General features: G+C 43.4%; 1 protein-coding gene and 1 long non-coding RNA gene across 2 annotated transcripts; one reads left to right on the forward strand and one right to left on the reverse strand.

Moving 5' to 3' along the window:
* Positions 1-980: 980 nt before the first annotated feature.
* On the reverse strand, positions 981-8072 carry LOC127000346 (uncharacterized). The gene is made up of 3 exons (XR_007753922.1): positions 7258-8072; positions 2457-2573; positions 981-1314 (listed from the first exon to the last, which is right to left on the reverse strand). It is a non-coding gene; the product is annotated as an uncharacterized LOC127000346 (long non-coding RNA).
* Positions 8073-10234: 2162 nt separating this feature from the next.
* Positions 10235-20648, forward strand: LOC127000343 (uncharacterized protein DDB_G0286299-like). Its single transcript, XM_050863962.1, has 10 exons — positions 10235-11064; positions 11856-12074; positions 12724-13104; positions 14862-15013; positions 15414-15622; positions 16388-16566; positions 17058-17124; positions 17745-18200; positions 19529-19742; positions 20318-20648. Exons 1-10 carry the CDS (start codon positions 10960-10962, stop codon positions 20412-20414), a joined length of 2079 nt encoding a protein of 692 aa, XP_050719919.1. The 5' UTR covers positions 10235-10959; the 3' UTR covers positions 20415-20648.
* The last annotated feature ends 756 nt before the right edge of the window (positions 20649-21404 follow it).

Genomic DNA, 21404 nt, shown 5'->3' on the forward strand with positions numbered 1-21404 from the left:
CAGCTACACGTGGCCTTGGAGCTCATCTCTGTCATACTGGCCCACGAGTCTGTGCTAGGTAGGAAATTAACCAATTACCTCGCAATGCACAGCCAGTATGACATCCAGGATACTGCAGTTTATCTTCTCCAGGTTTCCCCAGGTACCCATTTACTGACCAACCCGAAAGGGGGGATGAATAGCTGGGTGAGCTGCATGCTGACTGCCCAGACTGAGATTTGAGCCTGGGTCCGCAGATTCTAACAAGGTAACTACTTCACCAGAGATGCTTACACAATAGAAAGCTATGCAGAAATTACAAAGTAGCATTGGTATGTTTTTAAGTTAACTGAAAAAGCTGTACATCCTGGTTATGAACATCAGCTGTCATTTCTTTATCTGTGGTCAGACATTTTTAGAAAACAGCATTCATGGAGTTAGATTTTGAGTTTGTTCACCTCTATCTTGAAATCCAATCCACATGCAGCTTTCTCATTACCTTTACTCACCTGTTTTTGAACCACTCTACATACCACACACCTGGACTGCCGGGCCCTCTCACCTCACCCTTCTGCCTACTTGTCTCCTCAACCGTACTGTAACGCAGCCATCTCCTCTGCCTGACTCCGTCATCCAGCAGTGGGCATTCACTCACCTTATCTCCTGTTCCTCCTCTTCACCAACATCTTGCCATGGTAAGTAGACTTTTTTGTGATTATGATAAAAATTAAGAAAAATTAGAAATGAATGTATTTTTGCTTGATATCCTTGGGTTATGAAGTGACAGGTGACTGCCCCTATCAACCACTCCAAAATTAATCTATATAAGGGTCTTTAGTATTTAGTATGGTAAATTATTAATTGTTTGCTGTGTGTAGGTAATGCAATGTTAATAACTAATAAAAGCAACTTAGTTTTCTGAGATGGTTGAATTATATTGTGTATGAAAACTTCTCTAAATCTTTGTGGGAATAATAGTAAGGTAATGGTATCAAAATGTATTGTACATTCATAAGTATTTATTATGTAATTTTGAGACCAAGGAATCAATACTGGTCATTGTTTTTTCAAAGGCTTGGCATGCCTTAGTGAAAGCCTCTATTGCTGCCATGATTTTTGGGTCTTGCCAAGCAACAGAGTGATTGGCCTTATCTTTATTTGTGGCTGCTGCCTCTTGCCTCCCCCCATGGTGATGCATGGTGCGAGACTGGGTGCAGGATGGGGTGTTTGTTGTTACCTCCTCAACAGGGGGATGAGGTGTTACTGGTCTCTGGGATGAGTCCAGCAAAGACTGTGATGACTTGTCTAATACTGGCATCAAAGGGTCTATCAAATCTGAAGTGGAAAGAACAAGTTAATTCATTGCTGAATGACCAACTTTTCAGATATATTAGTTTTCCTGAACAGTAATGTCACTGGTCTATCATATTACCCATTAATGGAGACCAGTTAACTAGTCATGTGAAATTTTAGTATTTTACTTGTAGCATCACTAACTCAAACTTGGAAATAGTTTCAATAATCCAACATGTCAAACCAACTCATTCCACAAAATGGGCATAAAATGCTAAACAGGCCATAGTACACTTAGAAAGAACTAATACAACTGGAGTTGTGTGTAATCATTTTTTTACTGTAGATAATACTGTACCTAACCATTCTTGAGTAGATGAGCTTTAACACAGATGCCTTCATGACTATTGTCCAACACAAATGTGAGCTCCATTTGGGTGGGGCCGGAGCCTCCCCAAAGTGCTGTCGCATCACCCCCAAGACATAATTTTTTTCTCTCAAATGTCAGCTATTTACTACAGAAAACCCTCACTTTTATGGACTAAATGGGGGGGGGAAAACTTAGTCCATTGATGCTGAAAGTCCATTAGTAGAAGCAGAATTTAAAAAATACATATACAAAAACGATGAACCTAATGACAAACCCCTTTTTAGCTGATCAACCAATTCTAATTTCTGCTGGATACTTAGGCCCTTACCAAGAGTCATGAAGGTTTAGCGACGAAGATCAAAGGGAAGGACGATGCATACCTACGTAGAATCACTAGCATTTTTGGAAATGAAAAATGAGTAAAAATTTGATTTTTCCGTTTTCTGTCAGACCTTAAATACTTGATACAGTACAATTACCCATGTAATAAGGATGTTACTAACAGAAATATGTGATAGTCCAAAAAGGTCACTAAACCACTGTATTTGTACTCATTCCTTAGTATGAATGAGTGTCATGAGGTATTCATCAAACTGAATTTTCTTATTTTGCCCCACCTGGATCTTTCTTCCCCTTACCTGAGCCTGAATTTCTCTTTAGAGCCCCCATTACTTAACTGTGACATGTTTGTTAGTATAATTACATTTGTCATACAATAATTTCTTTGTCCTCATACCAATGTATTTCCTGACACTTTTGTCAATGGCAAGTAGTACTTTACCTTTGAAGGTCTACACAAACACTGTATTCATACCTTTTTGTGATACAGTGACGTGTGTCTGCACACCAACATCAGCTTGTTCAGCGTCTTTGTTCATCACTGGCCGACAGGTTTGAGAATAGCTGTGGTCTGCATTTGGACTGGGTATTGCTGTAATTAATAAAGAAACATAAATCATTGCAATTACCTGTGAAATCAAAAGAATAAAAATGCTGTATGAAGAACTTGTACGTGGCAAAAGGCAATCATTTCCATTACTTCCCATTCCCTTGTCAAACTACTGATTGCATGATGGTAAACAGTTGCTCTTCCTCTCCTCAACAGTGGTTTCAGGAAATTGCTTGCCAGGAAAGTTTGGCTTGTTGGTGACAAACCTTTTAGTGTGACTTTCTGGGTCAATCAAATAATGAAATTATCATTCCCATGCCTTCCTTCCTCCATCACTGATGCATATTTTTTTCTCTTATTCTCATATCCAATGTCTAGCATACTATGACAAAGTCAAAAGTATCTTCACTCTAATTACCCTTTAGAGATTTATCTGTGACAGTATGGGCCGTACTTTAAAAACCTTTCGCCAGGCCTGGCATTGGATTTCGCCAGGCGATCCGCTATTTGGTACCATTAAACAGAATGAACGCTTTGCCGGGCTTAGTTTCGCCAGCCCTGGCAACGAAACAGTATTGGAACTTGCTGGCGAACGAGAGTGCTAGCGGGGCCTCCCTTTCCTGGTGGCGCAAGGCATAATTTTGAATTGTTCTACTATGTCTGCAGTAGCATGAGAAGTTGAATGAATTAGGAAAGACACACTAATTTATTTTTGTGATAACTCAAACTAGTTATATAAATATCAATGTACAGTCATCCCTCAAATAGTACGGTTTCCAATAGTACGGTTTTGGTTTTATACGGGTTGTCATGGAAGAATTTTTTAGGATTTTTAAATTTCCCGCTCGTCGCACCAAGTAGCCATGGCGTGACTGGCAACACTGTTCTACCAAAACACCTGCTGAAAGCACCCCAAAGCATTCGAGAAAGGTGTTCACCTTGCAGAAGAATTCAGATTTAGGAAAAGTTATGTTAAGGGATGAGTTACGTTGCGGTAGGGAGAGCATACCACGTGAATGAGAGCTCACTGCATCTATTATAGTGTAAAACAAATTCTTGCCGCAGTAACTGCCAGTGTTCCAAGAGTGCTGCAAGAGTGGAGATAAAGGCCGTTCTTTTACTAAGCCTCGTTGTTGCTATGGTAATGGCGTCTCACTCGCATCAAAATGGCGTATGCTGATCTTCATTGCGACGTTTAACATGCATTACTAGCTGTCCTGGCTTACGAACTCCTTACAACAGAAGATGAAAACGAAGCTGCAGTAGTTATGGTGGTACACAGAGGTGAAATGCAATGGAAACACTTATATGTGTTTGTCTGGGGCATATTTGCTGATGACGTCATCACAGCACGAAGGCGCTCCACCTCTCAAAGCCGGGAGCCAGGGGACGTGCCGAGTTGGCAACTCGTGCTGCTGCGTCACGCGTTTGAGAGAACTCAGGACGTTCCGAGAGTCCCGATTCCCGCTCTCAAACGCAGCCCAGTGTTTCTAGGGGGAGCACTAATTTTATACGGATTTTCTAATAGTACGGGGGTCCTGGGTCCCTAACCCCCGTACTATTTGAGGGACGACTGTATTTACAGTAGAGCCCCATTTAGCGCGATAATTAGATGGATGAACGAGGTTGTGCTAACTGAATTCGCGCTAATTGAATAAAGTAACCAATATGAAAAAAAATATTTGGTGCACACGTGGGTCTGACTTTTGGGTTTGATAATTACTCAAAATAATCACTCACATTAAAAAAACAACAACCCTATGATTGGCTGAGCTCTGAAAACACGCTTGTGATTTGCTGGGAGTCCGATGACATCATCGCCGGCGCTCACCCGGTCAGGGGCCTCGCTGCCTTAAGGCAGTATCACACTTGGACAACCGGCAAATCCAAATTTTCCGGGTGTGGGTTACACACGGCCAAGGTCAGTTGCCCGTATCCACATCCACAATGTAAACAAAGCACTTGCCCTGTATCAACATGGCGTCGTCTGCTAAAGTAAGGGCTCTCGTGGCTTGTGCCGCGCATCATGGCGGCTTGTGCCGAGCATCATGGCAGCTTGTGCTGCGCATCATGGCGGCTTGTGCCGAGCATCATGGCAGCTTGTGCTGCGCATCATGGCGGCTTGTGCCGAGCATCATGGCAGCTTGTGCTGCGCATCATGGTGGCTTGGCGCAATTTTCAAAATTCAGTCGTGGTGGCTTGTCGCGCTAACTGAGGCTTTCGTGCTAATTAATTTTTTTCTTGGTAGATGGTGGCTCGTGCTAACTGCGGTTCGTGCAAATTGATCTCGCGACAAGTGGGGCTCTACTGTACTTGTTTTCAAGATTATGCAATATTGCTCCATGAGGATTCAAGATGCCTGGCTCCTCTGGTAAGTGCACGTGCACGTATTATTGCCCACATATTTAGGTTAATTTCCATTTTATGCAAGCCTGCGGCTCTGTTTCAATGTTTTGATGAAGGCAGCGGTACTGTCAAGTGCCTCAAAGGTGCCTCACGCCCGCAGGTGCCCCACAATGAGCTGTGCCAAGGCCACATTCCTGAGTCCTGCCTGGATTCATAATATATATAACTGATTCTATGCAGAATGAGTTAATGAATTGTTATTTTTGTCATAATTTCATAATGGAAATTTACAAAAAGAGTATCCAGAATCATTCATTAGTTGTGTATTTATAAATTATTGACTGATTTAATAGGCAAAATGTAACAAAAGCTGATGAAGGTTAATCAGGGCAGATTATGCTTTCTGAAGAGATAGCTTTTATGTGCAAACCAGTAAAAAGCCATTCTGGCAGAAACAGGTCATATAGAAACTTCCTCTACATTTTATGTATAGTCTCTGTATTTCCTGTTTCCTGTATCTTCAGGGCTTGACATTAGAGATCAAGCCAGTATAAAGGCTGTAGTCACTGTCTAGCAGAGTGACTACCTCCTAAACCTAGACCAAGAGGTAAGCCAACCAGAATTTATGAAGTTACTAATAGAATCATCGGCAATATTTTACAAGTGCACCCGTCTCGCGCTGGCAGACAAAACTATTTTTGGGGGTAGTTTTCGGTGTGTTTGGAAATAATCAGCTAACCATAATTTTTTTACCCCTCCCCCCCTTCCCATTTAGTGAAACCCATCGATATTTCTGCCTGTAGGACACTCGTCCTTTATTGGTTAAATCAAAACTAACCTAACCTAGCCTCGACCCCCCTAATAACTTTTTTTTCTAACCTGCCTACACCAGTGAAATGCCAAGAATTTACGGTACTCTTTACTATACTCACACACGACCTCTGCATGTAACGAAATACACAAGAAATCAATTCAGACAAGGAAAGACTTTTGCCGGCGCCGGGGATCGAACCCACGACCAGCGAGACGGGAGAGTCACTCCTTAACCAGTCAGCCAAAGAGGTACCCTACTCACAGAGTGAGTTATGGGAGTCTTGCCCATCAGGCAAGTAAGCTGCACTACACATATTTACCAAATCTATCCTTAACTTCGTTACTATCAATTTGCGCAATGTGTGTAGAGGAACAAAAGATGGTAATTGTGGAGATTGACTCTGCGCCTCCAAAATACGATATTATGCCTCCATATTAGAGTTAAGGGACGAAATACATGTCCCTCAACCATAATATAAAGGCGAAAGTAGCCTACTTAAAAGTAAAGAAAAAGGCCTAATCCCCTTCCCTAACGATCTTGGGGGACCCGTGGGAAATCTGGGGGGGTAAAGATTCGTAATAGGTCCGTGCCAGTATCTCATAATCTATTTTATGAAACATCAGTATCTCTTCATATATCTTTTCTACAAACCTTCAACAGTCATGGAAATGCTTTGAAAATCCAATTCAGGGACTTTTTTTTTACTCTTGAAAATAGGGGATAATGTTTTCGGAAGCGTGTCGCCTCCTCTGGCGGCGGCCGCGACGACGCTGCAGCCGCCGCAGCCGTAAAATAGCTCGCAGAGGGTTTAGGGTCGGGGAGCATATTTAAACTACTCCAACCGAACTTTACGACCTACTAACGGGGGGGCTGCGCCCCCCACAACCCCCCCTTCTAACCCGGGGGGGCATAGCCCCCCCCCTGGACCCCCCCCCCCCACACACACACATGTATATGTGACTTATTTCGGCAAGGAGGTATTTCTCGCAACACCGGCTGCACCGTCGCCAGAGGAGGCGACGCGCTTTCGTAAACATTATCCCCTATTTTCAAGAGTAAAAAAAAGTCCTTGAATTGGATTTTCAAAGCGTTTCCATGACTGTTGAAGGTTTGTAGAAAAGATATATGAAGAGATACTGATGTTTCATAAGGTAGGTAATGAGATACTGGCACGGACCTAAAACGAATCTTAACCATCTGGGTTTTTTGGGTGGGGGAGCATATTTAAACTACTCCAACCAAACCTAACATAACCTAACCTCTAACTGTGGGGTTTTGCCCCCCTTGACCCCCCTTCTAACCAGGGGGGGGACCCTCCCCACATGTATGATGTGCCAGTAAAACTAGAGAAGTACAATAGTATGCAAGACCTTGGAAAGGTTATTACTCTCATGGGGGCAATATTAAAGGTGCATAGTGAATCTCCATATTTACCCAAAAGATTCAGGACAAGACCAACACTATGAGACAAGTGGGAAGTCTAGCTTGACAATGACCCCAGCCATTGCAATGGCAATCCCTCCAAACTGCACCAAGTTGAAGTACGTAATACCAAACAATTCTCACCTGCTATGAATGCTGTGATGCAATTAGCATCTGTGTAATGTTCTGTGTCATCAGGAGTGGCAGTATAGGTAGTAGCATCAGCATGAGGAGTAACCCTACTAGCCACTCTGCCCAGACTTCCCCCGAGGACCGGGACCCTGAGTTGTACTCTCCCACTCCTCCCGGGGTTGGGTCTTTTTCCCCAGTCATTGTAAGTAAAGCATACAGGGTCTGGGTGGTCCTGGGAAGGGCCCTTTCTTGTCCATTCCCTGAAGTGTTTGGAGCAGATACGGGAACTGTCCGTTGCTTTCCAGTTAAACCCTCTTCTGCATCTCGTTTCCCATACTTTCCGTCTCCAGGGCTGTTTTTCACGGCATGGGAATGGCGCCCAGCCGCCCTTCCTGTGTAGGAGTCGGCCTCGTACCTTCCGTGAAGAAGACAAGCAGTCTGCAACAGCACACATAACAAAACGCATGGTGCTCGAATACTCGCGCCCTGCGGGGAGCCGAGGCCGTCACGTGTGCCGCCGAGGAGAAGGCCGAGACGTGTTTGTTTACCTTTTCGTTCCTCTTCTTCACTTCCGTTCTCAGTTGTCAGTCGGGAGTTTTGCCTTTGTAACGGCACTCCCTGATGTAGCTCATAACTTTCTAGGTGTTATTTTCCTTTTTCGTTCCTTCTTTTTTTCTCCTGATGTGACCCTGTGGTCTGTCTCGCTCTTCTTCTTTTGAGTTGTTACCCTTTATATCGCTCCTCCTTTTGGTCCTCTAGTGTTTATTTGCACACGAATCACTTAGTCATTGCTTTTCCGTGCACTTATTCAAGAATCTGTGCTCTTTTTCCCAGCACTGTATCAGCAGGAACACTTGCCAGCTTTTCAATTTTTTTTGCTCCCTCTTTGTCTCCATGCAGCCCCCCACCCCACACACACACACAAAAAAAGCCCCGTTGTCCTCCTCTAGCCTCCAATCCCACTCCTATGGCCTTACATTTCCTGGCACTGAATTTCATTTTTCACTCCCTCCCATACTCGCTGGTAATCCTCAGTATAGCATATCTGCCTTATGTTTTCTGCCATGAGTACAATGTCATCTGCGTAAGCTTAATTTAGCACCCAAGTATTCTGTCTCCTACTCCTACTCCTTTTTCTGATTTTCTGATTTTCACTTGGAGTTCTTCTAAGTAAAAGTTAAATAATGTTGGCGACATCACACATCCCTGTCTCACTCCGACATTGTTCTCCATCCAGTCCGTGGTGGTGTCTCCCAATGAGAATTTTACCATATTTTCATTGTACATCTCCTATATCACCTCTGCCACTTAATTTACTATCTATTCCAATGTGCTTTAACAATTTCATTAGCTTGCTCCTGTCCACTGTGTCATATGCCTTTTCAATGTCTAAAATATCAAGTACAGCTTTTCCTTGCTTCTTATTTCTGTTTATTATTTCCTTAAGAACCAACACATTTTCCAGCCCTCCTCTTCCTTTTCTGAATCCGCTCTGTTCTTCTCCCCACGCTTTGGATTCCTCTGCCCACATTTTCAGCTTTTCATTCAAGATTTTTCCAAATCTCTTTGCCTACGATGTTCATGACTGAAATGGGCCTATAGTTTTCTATTTCCTCCTTAGGTTTCCCTCCTCCTTAATGAATCAGTGTTACTCTGTTTCTTTTCCAGTCTTGCGGGATCTCACCCTCCTCCAGTATTATTTGGAACATTTTAGTGCTTTTTCCACATCCTTCAGTTCTATTGTACACCTCCCATTTCTTTTTTGTCACTATATTGTTGGATCTCCCGTTTGGTCTTCTTCAGTGTCGGTCTGCACTATGCTCCTCCAGTATCTCTCTATTGCCGTTCTTATCTCTTCATCGTTGCTGGTTTCTCTTCCCTCTATCCTCAGCTTCACTTTTTGGTTTGTTTCTCTACCTCTCAGGTTTCTCCGCAGTCTTTTCCATCCCTCTTTCTCTCTTTCTCTTGGAGGCATCTCGCTCAGTTTCTGAGCTTGCTCCTCCTCCCATATTGCTATCTTCTTACTCATCAGTATCTGTGTTTTCTTTTTCTCCTTCTTATAGGTGTCCCATGCTTCTTGCCATTTTTGTCTGTACGTACTGTTCCCCATGCTTCATCATCATTTTGTCTCTCTGCTTCCTGTTCTCCATGCTTCTTCCACCTCTTTGTCCCACCATCCTTTCAACCTTGTCTTTCCTTCTTTGAATCTTTTGTTTCCAACATTTTTCTTTGCTTCTTTTAGTATTGTTCTTTTTATACTTTGTTCCCACTGGGTTATTGTTGCCTCCCCTTTCTCACTGCATCCCTGCATTTCTTCATCCAGTCTCCTGCTATATGTCTCCCAGTCAGCTTTTGATAAATTCCACTTTTCTCTCCATCGGGTCTTTTTCTCTCCCCTTTCTTTTCTCCCTTCACCACAGGTTATCCTTATCAGCACATGGTCTGAGATGTCAATTTCTTCATTTTTCCATATCGAACACTTCTTTTTCATCACTTCTTCATTCACTAAAATGTAATCCATTCAAAGAAACGCCTCCCTTCCTCTCTGCTCACCCACCTGACTCGACCGCATACCACTGTCACCAACCATTCTCATGCAGTTCGTAATCCATTTGCTCTCATGCACACTCAATAAGTATATATAAGCATTCCGGGCCAGTCTTGCGACACCCATTCCTCTCTCAAAGCTGCAGCTGGTGTTGTCAGGTTAAGTATTTATGAAATAGATCTACCGCAACAATAAATGTACAGTTCTCAAAAACACCACCATCATAATGAATGAGATGGGGTCTGGAATTAACAACTAAGGTAGTGGACGTGAGCTCTCACCCGGGTATCCCGGCTCATCTTGCGGCCCTAAAAATGACAGTTCGGCTGCTTCACCTCAATGAATGGGAATAGCGGGCCGTGTCGACTCCACCTCACTCTACCTCCATGCCTCGGACCCACCAAGGCAGCATGACGTCACCTCTTTGCCACGCCTCTCCTGCGCCTGAACAGACTTGTTATGATTAGTCTTTGGTTTTGGGGTAGGAGTGCGCGGGAATACAGACGCGGACCTGGCAATCCTGAGTCTGCAGTCGTCAGTAGTCTTTACTGCTCTAAACAGCAAACTATCGTCGGCAAATAGTCTAGTGGAATAGTTAGGCGATGAGAGTGGAAGATCCTAATGTAGCCAACGTTCAGGAGGAAAAGAATTAAGGGGGCCTAGAACGGTGCCTTGTGCACAAGGAGACAAGAACACCCTGAAGAAACAGCTACAGTGCCAGATGAAGATCCGTCAAGAAGAACACGTTGAGTCCTGTTAATAAGAAATGCAGTGATCCAGTGAAGAATAGGTCCTGAAATACCGTAGTATTTCAATTTGTGTCAGTCTTTTGTGCGGGACTTCGTCGAAGGCCTTAGCAAAAGTTCAACAGCGGAAATACAAAATTAGCAAAAGCATTTTTTTTTAATTACAAGAAAAAGGAAAATCCAAAAACTGGTTGAACACTCCTTTGCATGACGAAAACAACACCAGCAGAATGTGCCGAAACGAACATGACGTAAGTGAGAGGGTCGCGACCAATCAGCGTCCAGGAGGCGGCCCGGCGACCAATCAGCGCGCGGGGCCGCGGAGCCGTGTTTGAACAGTGTTTTTAAACCCAGCCTGGAGGGAAGGGATGTGCCGCGGCGGATCTTCTGTACTCCCGAGTGTTTTCCTTGATCTCAGCCATGGGGCGGCACGGGTACAGCGAGGAGGAGCTGCTGGCCAAGAAGTACAACGACCTCTTCAAGATTAGCAAGGCGCTGGGCATCAAGACGGCCAGGAGACTCAAGGTGAGGAGCAACAGCAGATCGATGGGAGGGCACCATTACTCTCCCTGCCTTTCCTCCCTGTCTAGGCTCCTGGGTGCTGGCCATTCCTTGTGGGGGAAGGCATTAGTGCGGCGTGTCAAGGAAGGGCTCAGTAAAGGGTGAAAGTCAGCCAGGAGAGCCCCGAATAGTAGTGGGTTCTGACTTCCGTGTTGAGGGGGGAGGGCAGGGGATAGGCATAACTCGAAAAGTAGAGATTTGCGACGGAAATGAGGTACAAAATCATGCAATTCGCTACATTTATCACCAGAAAAACATGAACCACAGAAGAAAATCGTTGGCAGGGTGAAACTGTAAATTGTCCATAAAGATTGGCCAAGAGAGGTCAATTTCAATAACCTCCCTGAAAACTGTACGAAAGTGTTTTGAGGTCAGAACAAGTGTGAAGAGACCATCCAATATGTGAGATCTTGCTAAGACAATTCATATCCCTCATTCTCCCTTATCTGCCATAGTTAACAAAAAAATCTATAGTACTGCTCCTACTGATATGATGGTAAAGTATTTTAAAGAGATGGTTTTCTTTGATTATGAATGGTTAGTGGAAAATAGTAAGATTTCTTGTCTGTTTCTTCTTTTAAGTTCTTTCAGCCTTTTTCTTGCACTGTGCTGTCTTGGCCTGTTGCTTCTTTGGGGGTCTGGTTGAGGGTGGAAAACGTGGGTGCATGTGATACTGTCATGTGAAAAATATAATAAGGTAAATGAATGGAACAAACTGTCAGAATATGCATATAATTGGATATTTTCCCCACCAGACAGATAAGTTGATTGAGGCCATCTTGAAATGCCAGCGGGAGGAGGTGGCAGAAGCGGCCCTTGCCCAGGATGCTGAGGCTGTGGTGGAGGCACTGGGGGGCAGCACACAGGAGAAGGAGGAGGAGGAGATGCTGCTAGATGTCCCGTTTCCTGAATGTGGCTCCCAAGATCCTTTCGACTCCCTTAGTGATACTACACAGACTTCTAAAGCCTCAGAGGTATATAAGGTTTTTAGTTTATACTAAAGTCACTTCACCCAAGTCTGAGGTGTGCATTATCATGTGCTGGCAACCTGCTGTCACACACCTGTTCTGAATACGTGGATTATAAGATAACCTACACATAGGAAACAGTCGTCAGTTTCAATAATATGTAGGCAATAATAGCAAATACCAGCATTTATAGTCCATTTTGAGTTAAAAAGTATTAGTACTGTCACAAGCAGCTGTTTTGTTAATATAAAGCCTGCTAATTTTCTCAGTGGCAGAGAGCGCCGAGGATGTTTAATAACTATAATGAACAGTCATTTAAATTAACAAAACATCTGTTTACGACAGTACTAATGATTTTTAACTCAAAATTGACTACAATTGATGGTATTTGTTAATTATGCTTACATATTATTGATAATGACGACTGTTTCCTATGAGTAGGCTATCATACATTATCCACAAAATCAGACATGCTGTATGACTGCAGGTTGCCAGAGCACGATAATGCACACCTCAGACTCAGGTGAACGGACTATAGTAGTAGTAGAAGCAGTTGTATTAGCCACTGTAGCAGTAATAGAGATAAAGAGGTAATTTGTTTCGGAATGATGAAATTTAGTTCAGGAGTTCTGTACAGACTTTTTAATACCTACAGGCTCACACTGGACCAGGGACGAGCAAATCAGCCACTCCAGCTAAAAGACACAAGCGCTCTGGCACTTATGATGTGGAGGAGGAGGAAGATGAGGAGGAGCAGGTGAAGGCTAAGAAGAGGGAACAGGAGAAGGAGGCTGAGACGAGTAAGCAGCAGGAGGAACAAGAGAAGGCTGAAAAGCAGAAGCAGGAGGTAGAACAGGAGCAGAAGGTCAAGAAGATGGAACTGGTGCAGGGAGCTGAGAAGAGGAAACAGGAGGAGAAAAGAGAGGAGGAGGAGGAAGAGGAAGAAGAAAAAAGGGGTAGGAAGAAGAGACAGAGGTCATCCACCTTTGAACTCTCTTCCAGCAATGATGTCACCCTCCCTATTGATGAGAAAGAGGTCAGTGATGTCAGAATCAAGTTGGGTCTTTCATAATCCTATTAATCTTGACTCCACAGGGAATCTATATATAATTGACACCCAGGCCACAGCAGCAACAGCCTCTTCATCTCTCTCTGCTGCAGTACTCTCTCCCTTACCTACCAACTCTCTCTTTCCAATATTCATCCCTTCTATTAATCCATTTCACTGGTGGTCTCTCCCTGACATCCCCTCCCTCAACCCTGCCCTTGTATACTCTCTTCACAAAGTCATTCTCAATCATCCTCATCATGTGTCCAGAGCATCTCAGAGCACCACGCTTCAACCATTCACCCACTCAACAATTCATTCCCTTCACTGTTACATCCATATCAAAACTCATACATACTTTCATTGCTTTCTCTATGCCATCTTGACACACCACATGCATCCCTTGTATTGCTCCATGTCCAAGCTCTCGCCTTTCATAACTCTAGTGTACCTGTTACCTATCTGCCCTTCACTGCTTTCTCCCTCTGTACTTCCATGCTTACATATAACTGCTCCTATGTACTTAACCCGGTAGCTGCGGGATCATGTTTTTTAAAGGCCCCTCTAAGCGAGAAAAAGTCATCGCTTACACAAACCATTTCATAATACACAAACGCATTTGTGATCAGTTTATGCATCATCTATTTTGGGGGGCTTATACCATGGCAAAAATTTGGCCCGTCGCTGGTACACGGTAAAGCCACAGATTTGGCCCGTCGCTGCTACCGGGTTAAACTCAATTACTTCCTCCATTCTCTCTTCCCCTGTCATACTTTACCCTAACTGTACGACTATGCAAAATCAGTAGTTGGCTCTCTTGCTCTGAAACACCATAACCTTTCTCTTGCTACCACTTACCTTCATCTGTCTCATCTTAAACACCATGTTAAATTCATTCACAATCCTCTGCACCACCCTCATACTTCCTGCCAGCAACACTGTGTCATCTGTGAGTATGGAAATGGATAGCTCCGTACCTCTCACTTTCAACCTTGGGCCTAACTCCCCTTACTCTTAACTTCCCTCCTGCAACCATCCACTGAAAACACATCTAGGTTTTTCCCCCTAATCATTATTTCTGTAATTTTCTTATTCATGTATGTCCTTATATTTACAAGATGAGGAGACAGATCAAGTCTCATATTCCAACCTCTCCCATACCAGATGTTAATTATTACCAACTTTGCCTGATAGCAGCGATGGGCCAAATTTGTGGCTTTACCGTGTACCAGTGACAGGCCAAATTTTTGCCATGATATAAACCCCCCAAAATTAGATGATGCATAAACTGATCACAACTGTGTGAGTGATGATTTTTTCTCACTTAGAGGGGCTTTTAAGAAACATGATACCCACAGCTACTGGGTTAAAAGCCATCAGTTTAAAGAAAAAGATTTGCCTTCATTAAATTCTACATACTTAAATCCCAGCTTTAGTTTTCTTTGTCATTATGCACCATACTAACAGAGAGGCTGACTGTTGGATGAAAAATATAATGAGAAACATGTCATATATAAGATGATAAGAGGCACTAACTACACAACTGCTTAACCTGTCCCATATATTATAACCAAGAGTGTGGAGTTGGAGTCTAAAAATATCTGACTCCAACTCCTTTATGATACCTTTGATGTTGTTTGGCTGGGTTTAATTTGCCTACCATTGTACTGCAGAAGAGGGGAAAGGGAATGGAGTCGGAGTTCTCCACACCTTTGGTTATAACCTGCTGTCTTCTCCCTCTGCAGACGGAAGACAATTCAAAGCAGCTGAGCCAGTTGTTGGTGTCGAAGGTCACTGTCAGGGGGTCGCGGCAGCACGGCACAACTGCAGACAAGGGCAAAGACAAGCGAAAGGCCACAACACGCCTGTCACTCACTCCTGCTGCCAAGCGTCGCAGGTGAGAGGCAGAAGACTGAGGTGGATGGAGTGATTAGTGTGTGTGTGTGTGTGTGTGTGTGTGTGTGTGTGTGTGTTGGGGTGGTAAGTGTATGTGCATATCTGTGTATGTTTAGAGGGGGGATTAGAGGATATGTGTCTGAAGTGTGTGTAGGGTGTGGTAAGTGCATTTGTGGATAAGAGTAAGGCTTAAGTGTGTGGGTGTGAATGAATGGATGAGGGTGAGGGAGCTTTCTTTATTGATTACTCTTATGTGTATGCTTTTTCTTTCAATCTGTATCTTTAGTTGCAATGTCCTGTTCTCTCATGTGGCAGAAGTCTCTTTTCTCCCTTTTCTCAATGTTCAAACCCTTATCTCCTCTCAACTTTTTTGTTTTTCTATAGTCAAATGTTTTTCATAGGGAAAGTGTCACAATCACTCCGTCAGCCCCAGCCCCAGCACTTAGACCCTCACGGAAGTCCCGAGGCACTCCTATAGGATCACCGGCGCTCACTAAGGCCACCCCCGCCGCCACCACCTCCACCGCTGCTGTTGCCCCCAAGCCAGTGTTCAACATCGGCCGTGGGGATAACAAAGTTACAGAGGGAGATTCACAGGAGGATAAACAGGGTAAGTATTGAGTCTTGCTAATAAAGATAATAGCACCAGTAACGATGATGGTAATACAGCGGGGTCCATAACATGCAGATTGTGACAGCATGAAGTTGGCAGCTGTAGCATTAATTTAATGGTTGTAAGTTGGTTGTATCCTGTTGGCATTGAAAATTACTGATCAGTAACATGATTAATGAAGGAACTTGAACCTCAAACAATACGTAGTCATACACAAATGGTCAGAAGGGTGAGTAGGCCTCAGGTAACATAAGCCACAGACAAATGACCATAATATCATAATAAACAAAGTTAGGGGAGGGAAAAAAAGTGTCCTTAGGTATACATGTCTCAAATAGCACTTTTTTTTCCCCAATCCTAAATTAATTCTTTGGGAGAATTGGAGACTTGAAGAACTAAATAGCAAAACTATTATTATTATTATTATTATTATTATTTTTCTGCTTTTAAGACCACCTGTTCTAGTGTTTATTTGCTATTTCTCACCCATTTTTTGTCTATTCTTTGTGAACTAATATATCCAGCATTTTCCCAATGCTGTTGGGCAGTACATCTTGTTCAGTATAATAATGCTATCTTCCTCTCCTCCCAGGTGGGGAGCATCACCAGCCCTCTGCTTAATTTGCTCCATTCATCCACCATGCTATTTGTCACCCAGTCCTTGTCTATTTCCTTTGACCTGTAACTTACCCAACATTTGCCCCTTGCTGTAGGTCCCAACATCTTGTTCAGTATAATTACACTGTCCACCTCCCCTCACAGGTGGCAAGGGAGCAGCATCAGGAATCCCGCGATTCCTTTCCTACGCTCGCCGCCTCAAGGTGCCCAACTTTGCACGCATTCATAACCAGGCATTCCAGCGCATGGAGGGACTTGACGACTACGTGGACAAGCGCAAGGCTCGCAAAGACACCCTCAGCAGCACCGCCAAGAAGCAGCAGGTCTGTTGGTCTCCTCTCTACATGCTCTTTCAGTGTGTGTGTTGTGTCATCCTTTTATTTGTACATGTCTTACACTTGTGAGAATACAAGACCTGTGAAAATACTTAACCCTTCTGTAGGCCCACTACATTCTGCCAGCACCCACCTGCACACTCTCCCACTTTTATCAAACTTTGTGCTATACTCTCATTGTTTGTTCAGGGGGGTCACTGCAAAATAATTTTAATATTTATTCATTTTAGTTCATGATTTTTTTCTTGTCATGATAGTCTGGGAATACTAAATTGGAAATACTAAAACTGAAGAATGAGTGATTGCTGTACTCTTAGGTACAGTATCGTGAGGGGGGTAATACAGTATTAAGCTGTGATTACTCTGGTTGACAAGTTCATTTAATGTTCCCAAAGTCTCCTTTCAATTGTTTAGTAATAAGACAGGGGTGAGTACCATTGCTGTCTCAACTAATTTTCACTGATCTTTTCTGTCCCCAGCCCAAGGCCAAGGTATTCCAGCCAAGTGTCACCAGTGTCAAGAGCCTCAACTTTGACTTCAGTGCAGGTGAGTGTTGTGGCTTGTGCAGAGGCAGGGCAGTTTTGAAATCTGAAAGATACTTGGGAGGGGGAGATGTAAGCATTTAGATTGCCATGAGGGAGCCCTGAGGAACAGACATCAGATTAGGCCTGGCATCCATGTGTCCATGATCTGTCTGCCTCGGCATCTCTTTGTGGTTTAGGCTTCAGGGTGCATCAGTTATGTTTTAAGCTCAACTTACTTAACTTTTGAGGCAAGGCAGTGTCAAAGGGAAGAGAAGTGTTGCACTTATTCTTTCTAGGACTGCTTTTAAGTATGAGCTTAACCCCCTCTAAAATATTACTTGGGCTAACATGGATTTTGGTACCATTTATATGTTCTCCTTAATTGCTAAAATATGCTGAACTAACAGTGATGTTGAACCCTCATATCACTTTAGATATTGCCATGTCTGCCATAGCCATAGGTGTTTCAGGAATACAGGATGCTTCTCAGCCTTTCCTTAACATTAATATCAACACAGGCATGGAACAGACAAATTGATACTTGGTCTATGCTGTTTGAAAGATGGCTATGTACAAAATGCACCTATATGTCGATAGTGAATGAATATGAATCCTTATTATCCATGTGTTTTGTCTCCAAAGGTTCAAGTGAGGATTGCAGCATCAATGATGGTGTCCTGCCTGTAGCCCCAAGCCCTTCCAAGCCCCTCAGTGCAGTGCCTCTCCGACCCTCACCCAAAAGTGCAAGGAGAGCCTCCACCAACATCACAAGTGGTGCCAGGGTACCACAGAGAGCCACCAGACATTCTGTTAAGCCAGGCAAGCCACAAGTGTCCTTTACCAAGCCAAACATGACCAGAAAGTCCCCAAGAGTGGTTTCAAATGCTTCCCCAAAGAACACAAAAGAAGTCTCCCCCAAGGCAACTAAAAAGGCATCCCCCAAAGCCATCCCAGGTCACAAGGGGTCACCACAGACAGGCCAGAAGTCTCAGATAGGCCAAGGGTCAAGGTCATCACTGAGGCCTGTGTCCAGCAAGAAAGTGTCGACCGTTGGGGTTCCAGTGTTTGGCTTCCAACTCAAGGAGAACCAAAAGCCAGGTGAGGAGGACTTACTTGTCTGAAGGGGTTCATCTTAGGTGGCTTATTTGTCCTGTGTGGAAGTTCATATTTAATCTTTAATAACTTATTTTGTGTTGCTTCTCTGTGGGGGGAGGTTACTCTTTAGCCTGTCTCCGGTCATCTTGTTCTAGTCTACTTGCCTGGTGTGGGGGTTCATCTTTAGCACTGTACATCTCCTGTTGTCTAATTTTGTCATTAACCTGTCTCTTGTTATTTATTTTGTGTTACTTGTTTGGAAAGGGCGGTTACTCTTTGGCCTGTCTCCTTGTTTAGTTACTTGTCTGGGGTGGGGTTCATCTTTGCCCTGTCTCATGTCATCTTAGGGTGGCTTACTTGTCCTGTGTGGGAGTTCATATTTAACCTGTCTCCTAATGACTTATTTTGTGTTACTTCTCTGTGAGGGGAGGTTACTCTTTAGCCTGTCTCCTATCATCTTGTTCTAGTTTACTTGCCTGGTGTGGGGGTTCATCTTTAGTACATCTCCTGTTGTCTAATTTTGTGTTACTTGTTTGGGGTGGAGTTCCTCATTAACCTGTCTCTTGTTATCTTATTTTGTGTTACTTGTTTGGGGAGGGCAGTTACTCTTTGGCCTGTCTCCTTGTTTAGTTACTTGTCTGGGGTGGGGGTTCATCTTTGCCCTGTCTCATGTCATGTTAGGGTGGTTTACTTGTCTGGGGTGGGGGTTCATCTTTGTCCTGTCTCATGTCATGTTAGGGTGGTTTATTTGTCTGGGGTGGGGGTTCATCTTTGCCCTGTCTCATGTCATGTTAGGGTGGTTTACTTGTCTGGGGTGGGGGTTCATCTTTGCCCTGTCTCATGTCATGTTAGGGTGATTTACTTGTCTGGGGTGGGGGTTCATCTTTGCCCTGTCTCATGTCATCTTAGGGTGATTTACTTGTCTGGGGTGGGGGTTCATCTTTGCCCTGTCTCATGTTGTTGTTTTTTCTGGGATAGTTCTTTCCTCTACCTGTATATTCTGATTAATGTATTCTTTTCATATTTCAGTTGAGTTTGTAGATTTAAAAACTGCATGGAAATAGATAGAATAGTGCTGTATGTTACTTTGGTGCAGTGTATGTATGCATGTTGTGTTAATGATTTATTTTTGTTTTTGTTTTTATTTTTTATTTTTTGGATGATATTCCATGATGCAACCAGTCAGTTAGAAAGACAGGAAAATAGACAGACATGCAAATAAACAGGCATGCATTCATATAAACAGACAGTGACATCCAGACATATAAATAAACAGACAGAGTGATGGATATAGACACAGACAAACATACTAATATGCTAACTACCCACAGGCAAACAGTCATTGTCGAACCCCATGGTAGGGAAGCTGGCACACCCCAGTGAAGTCGCCAGCCCCACTTCTGTCCGCAAGAGGATGCAGGACTACTCTCAGAGCCTAGCCAGCCGTGGCACAGGCTACGTGCCATACAAGGGGGCAGTGAAGCCCCTCAAAGACCGCAGTGACCTCAAGAATTTGGCACAACGGAAGCACAAAGTGAAATCCAGGTCAGAGGCTATTCTTGTTCACGTCACTTTTGATTATTTATTTATTAATTCTTTAATGTGAGCTGTTTATTGGTTATAGACAATGTTATGGTCTAGGACAGACTTGTTAACCTTGTGTACTTTGCTTGTGTACTCAAATATAGACAGGTCAGCACCATTTGAGTCCCTCTTATCTTGCTCAGTACTTATTACAGTATTTCTTTACCTCTTTTTGGGCTCAGCACCCCTTAACTTGAGTTTGGTTACAAATACTATATTTTCTCTAGCACCATTGTGAATAGAAAATGCTGTTTGATGATTTATTTATTTAATTTTCTAAAAGTAAAGGGGTCAGTGTCTCATTAGTATGTAAAATCAAAAAAGGAAAATGTTAATATATTGGCTGTATGGTAGTGAAAGTCACTTCCTGAAGCAGTGCCAGATATGTGGCTAAATGTCCCAACATTTTGCCTTCTATTTCACTGAAGCACATTTCTTGCACCATAGAAAACCATTTGCAGCACTTCTGGCTGAGAAGCATTTTTCAAGGATGATTTGGTTAGGCTTGTTTCCTCAGATTCCTTATTTCTTTGCAGCAAGGAGATTCGGGAGGGCCAGAGAGGGATCCTCAAAGGGGTTCGGCTCAACAAGAGATTTGAACTCCAAATGGCTAACAGAGGCATTGCACTGTAGTGACAGAACAATCTTGACTCACCTTTGTTGTGCTTGTGTGTGTGTGTGTGTGTGTGTTTGTGTGTGTGCAAGATTGTGTATGTGTGTGTGCATGTTTGAACAAAAGTTTCTTTTTGTAAACTTGCTGTGACTTAGGTGTTTCTTTTGATCCCTCTACTTAGCAAGTCACTTTCCTCTTTTGACAGTTCATTACCCCCCCCCCCACTCTCTCTCTCTCTCTCTCTCTCTCTCTCTCTCTCTCTCTCTCTCTCTCTCTCTCTCTCTCTCTCTCTCTCTCTCTCTCTCTCTCTCTCTCTCTCTCTCTCTCTCTCTCTCTCTCTCTCTCTCTCTCTCTCTCTCTCTCTCTCTCTCTCTCTCTCTCTCTCTCTCTCTCTCTCTCTCTCTCTCTCTCTCTCTCTCTCTCTCTCTCTCTCTCTCTCTCTCTCTCTCTCTCTCTCTCTCTCTCTCTCTCTCTCTCTCTCTCTCTCTCTCTCTCTCTCTCTCTCTCTCTCTCTCTCTCTCTCTCTCTCTCTCTCTCTCTCTCTCTCTCTCTCTCTCTCTCTCTCTCTCTCTCTCTCTCTCTCTCAGTCTCTCTCTCTCTCTCTCTCTCTCTCTCTCTCTCTCTCTCTCTCTCTCTCTCTCTCTCTCTCTCTCCTACCCCCACCCCTACCCCCCTGTGCCCCTGTGTGTGCAAAGTACATTTGATACTTATATACTGGATAAGTGTGTATATATTTCAAGATTAAGTTTAAGCCTTGATTATCTTTATATCTTGCCTGAAGACTATATTAAGTTCATTAGAATCACAAGCCCTCAAGCACCTTCTTTGAAGAACCAGAAAAGTATTGCTAGTTGGGATCGAGTCTGCATAGTAAGAGTTTGTTAAGTATACTGCTTTTTTCATCCTGTTAGAATATAATGCATCATTTTACACAAGACACAGAACATTTAATTGAACTTGTTACTCTTCAAGTGGAATTTTCTAATCATACCTTTGTTGGTAGATAAAGA

The sequence above is a fragment of the Eriocheir sinensis genome, chromosome 18 (assembly GCF_024679095.1).
Source record: "Eriocheir sinensis breed Jianghai 21 chromosome 18, ASM2467909v1, whole genome shotgun sequence".
In the NCBI taxonomy this organism is placed as follows: domain Eukaryota; kingdom Metazoa; phylum Arthropoda; class Malacostraca; order Decapoda; family Varunidae; genus Eriocheir; species Eriocheir sinensis.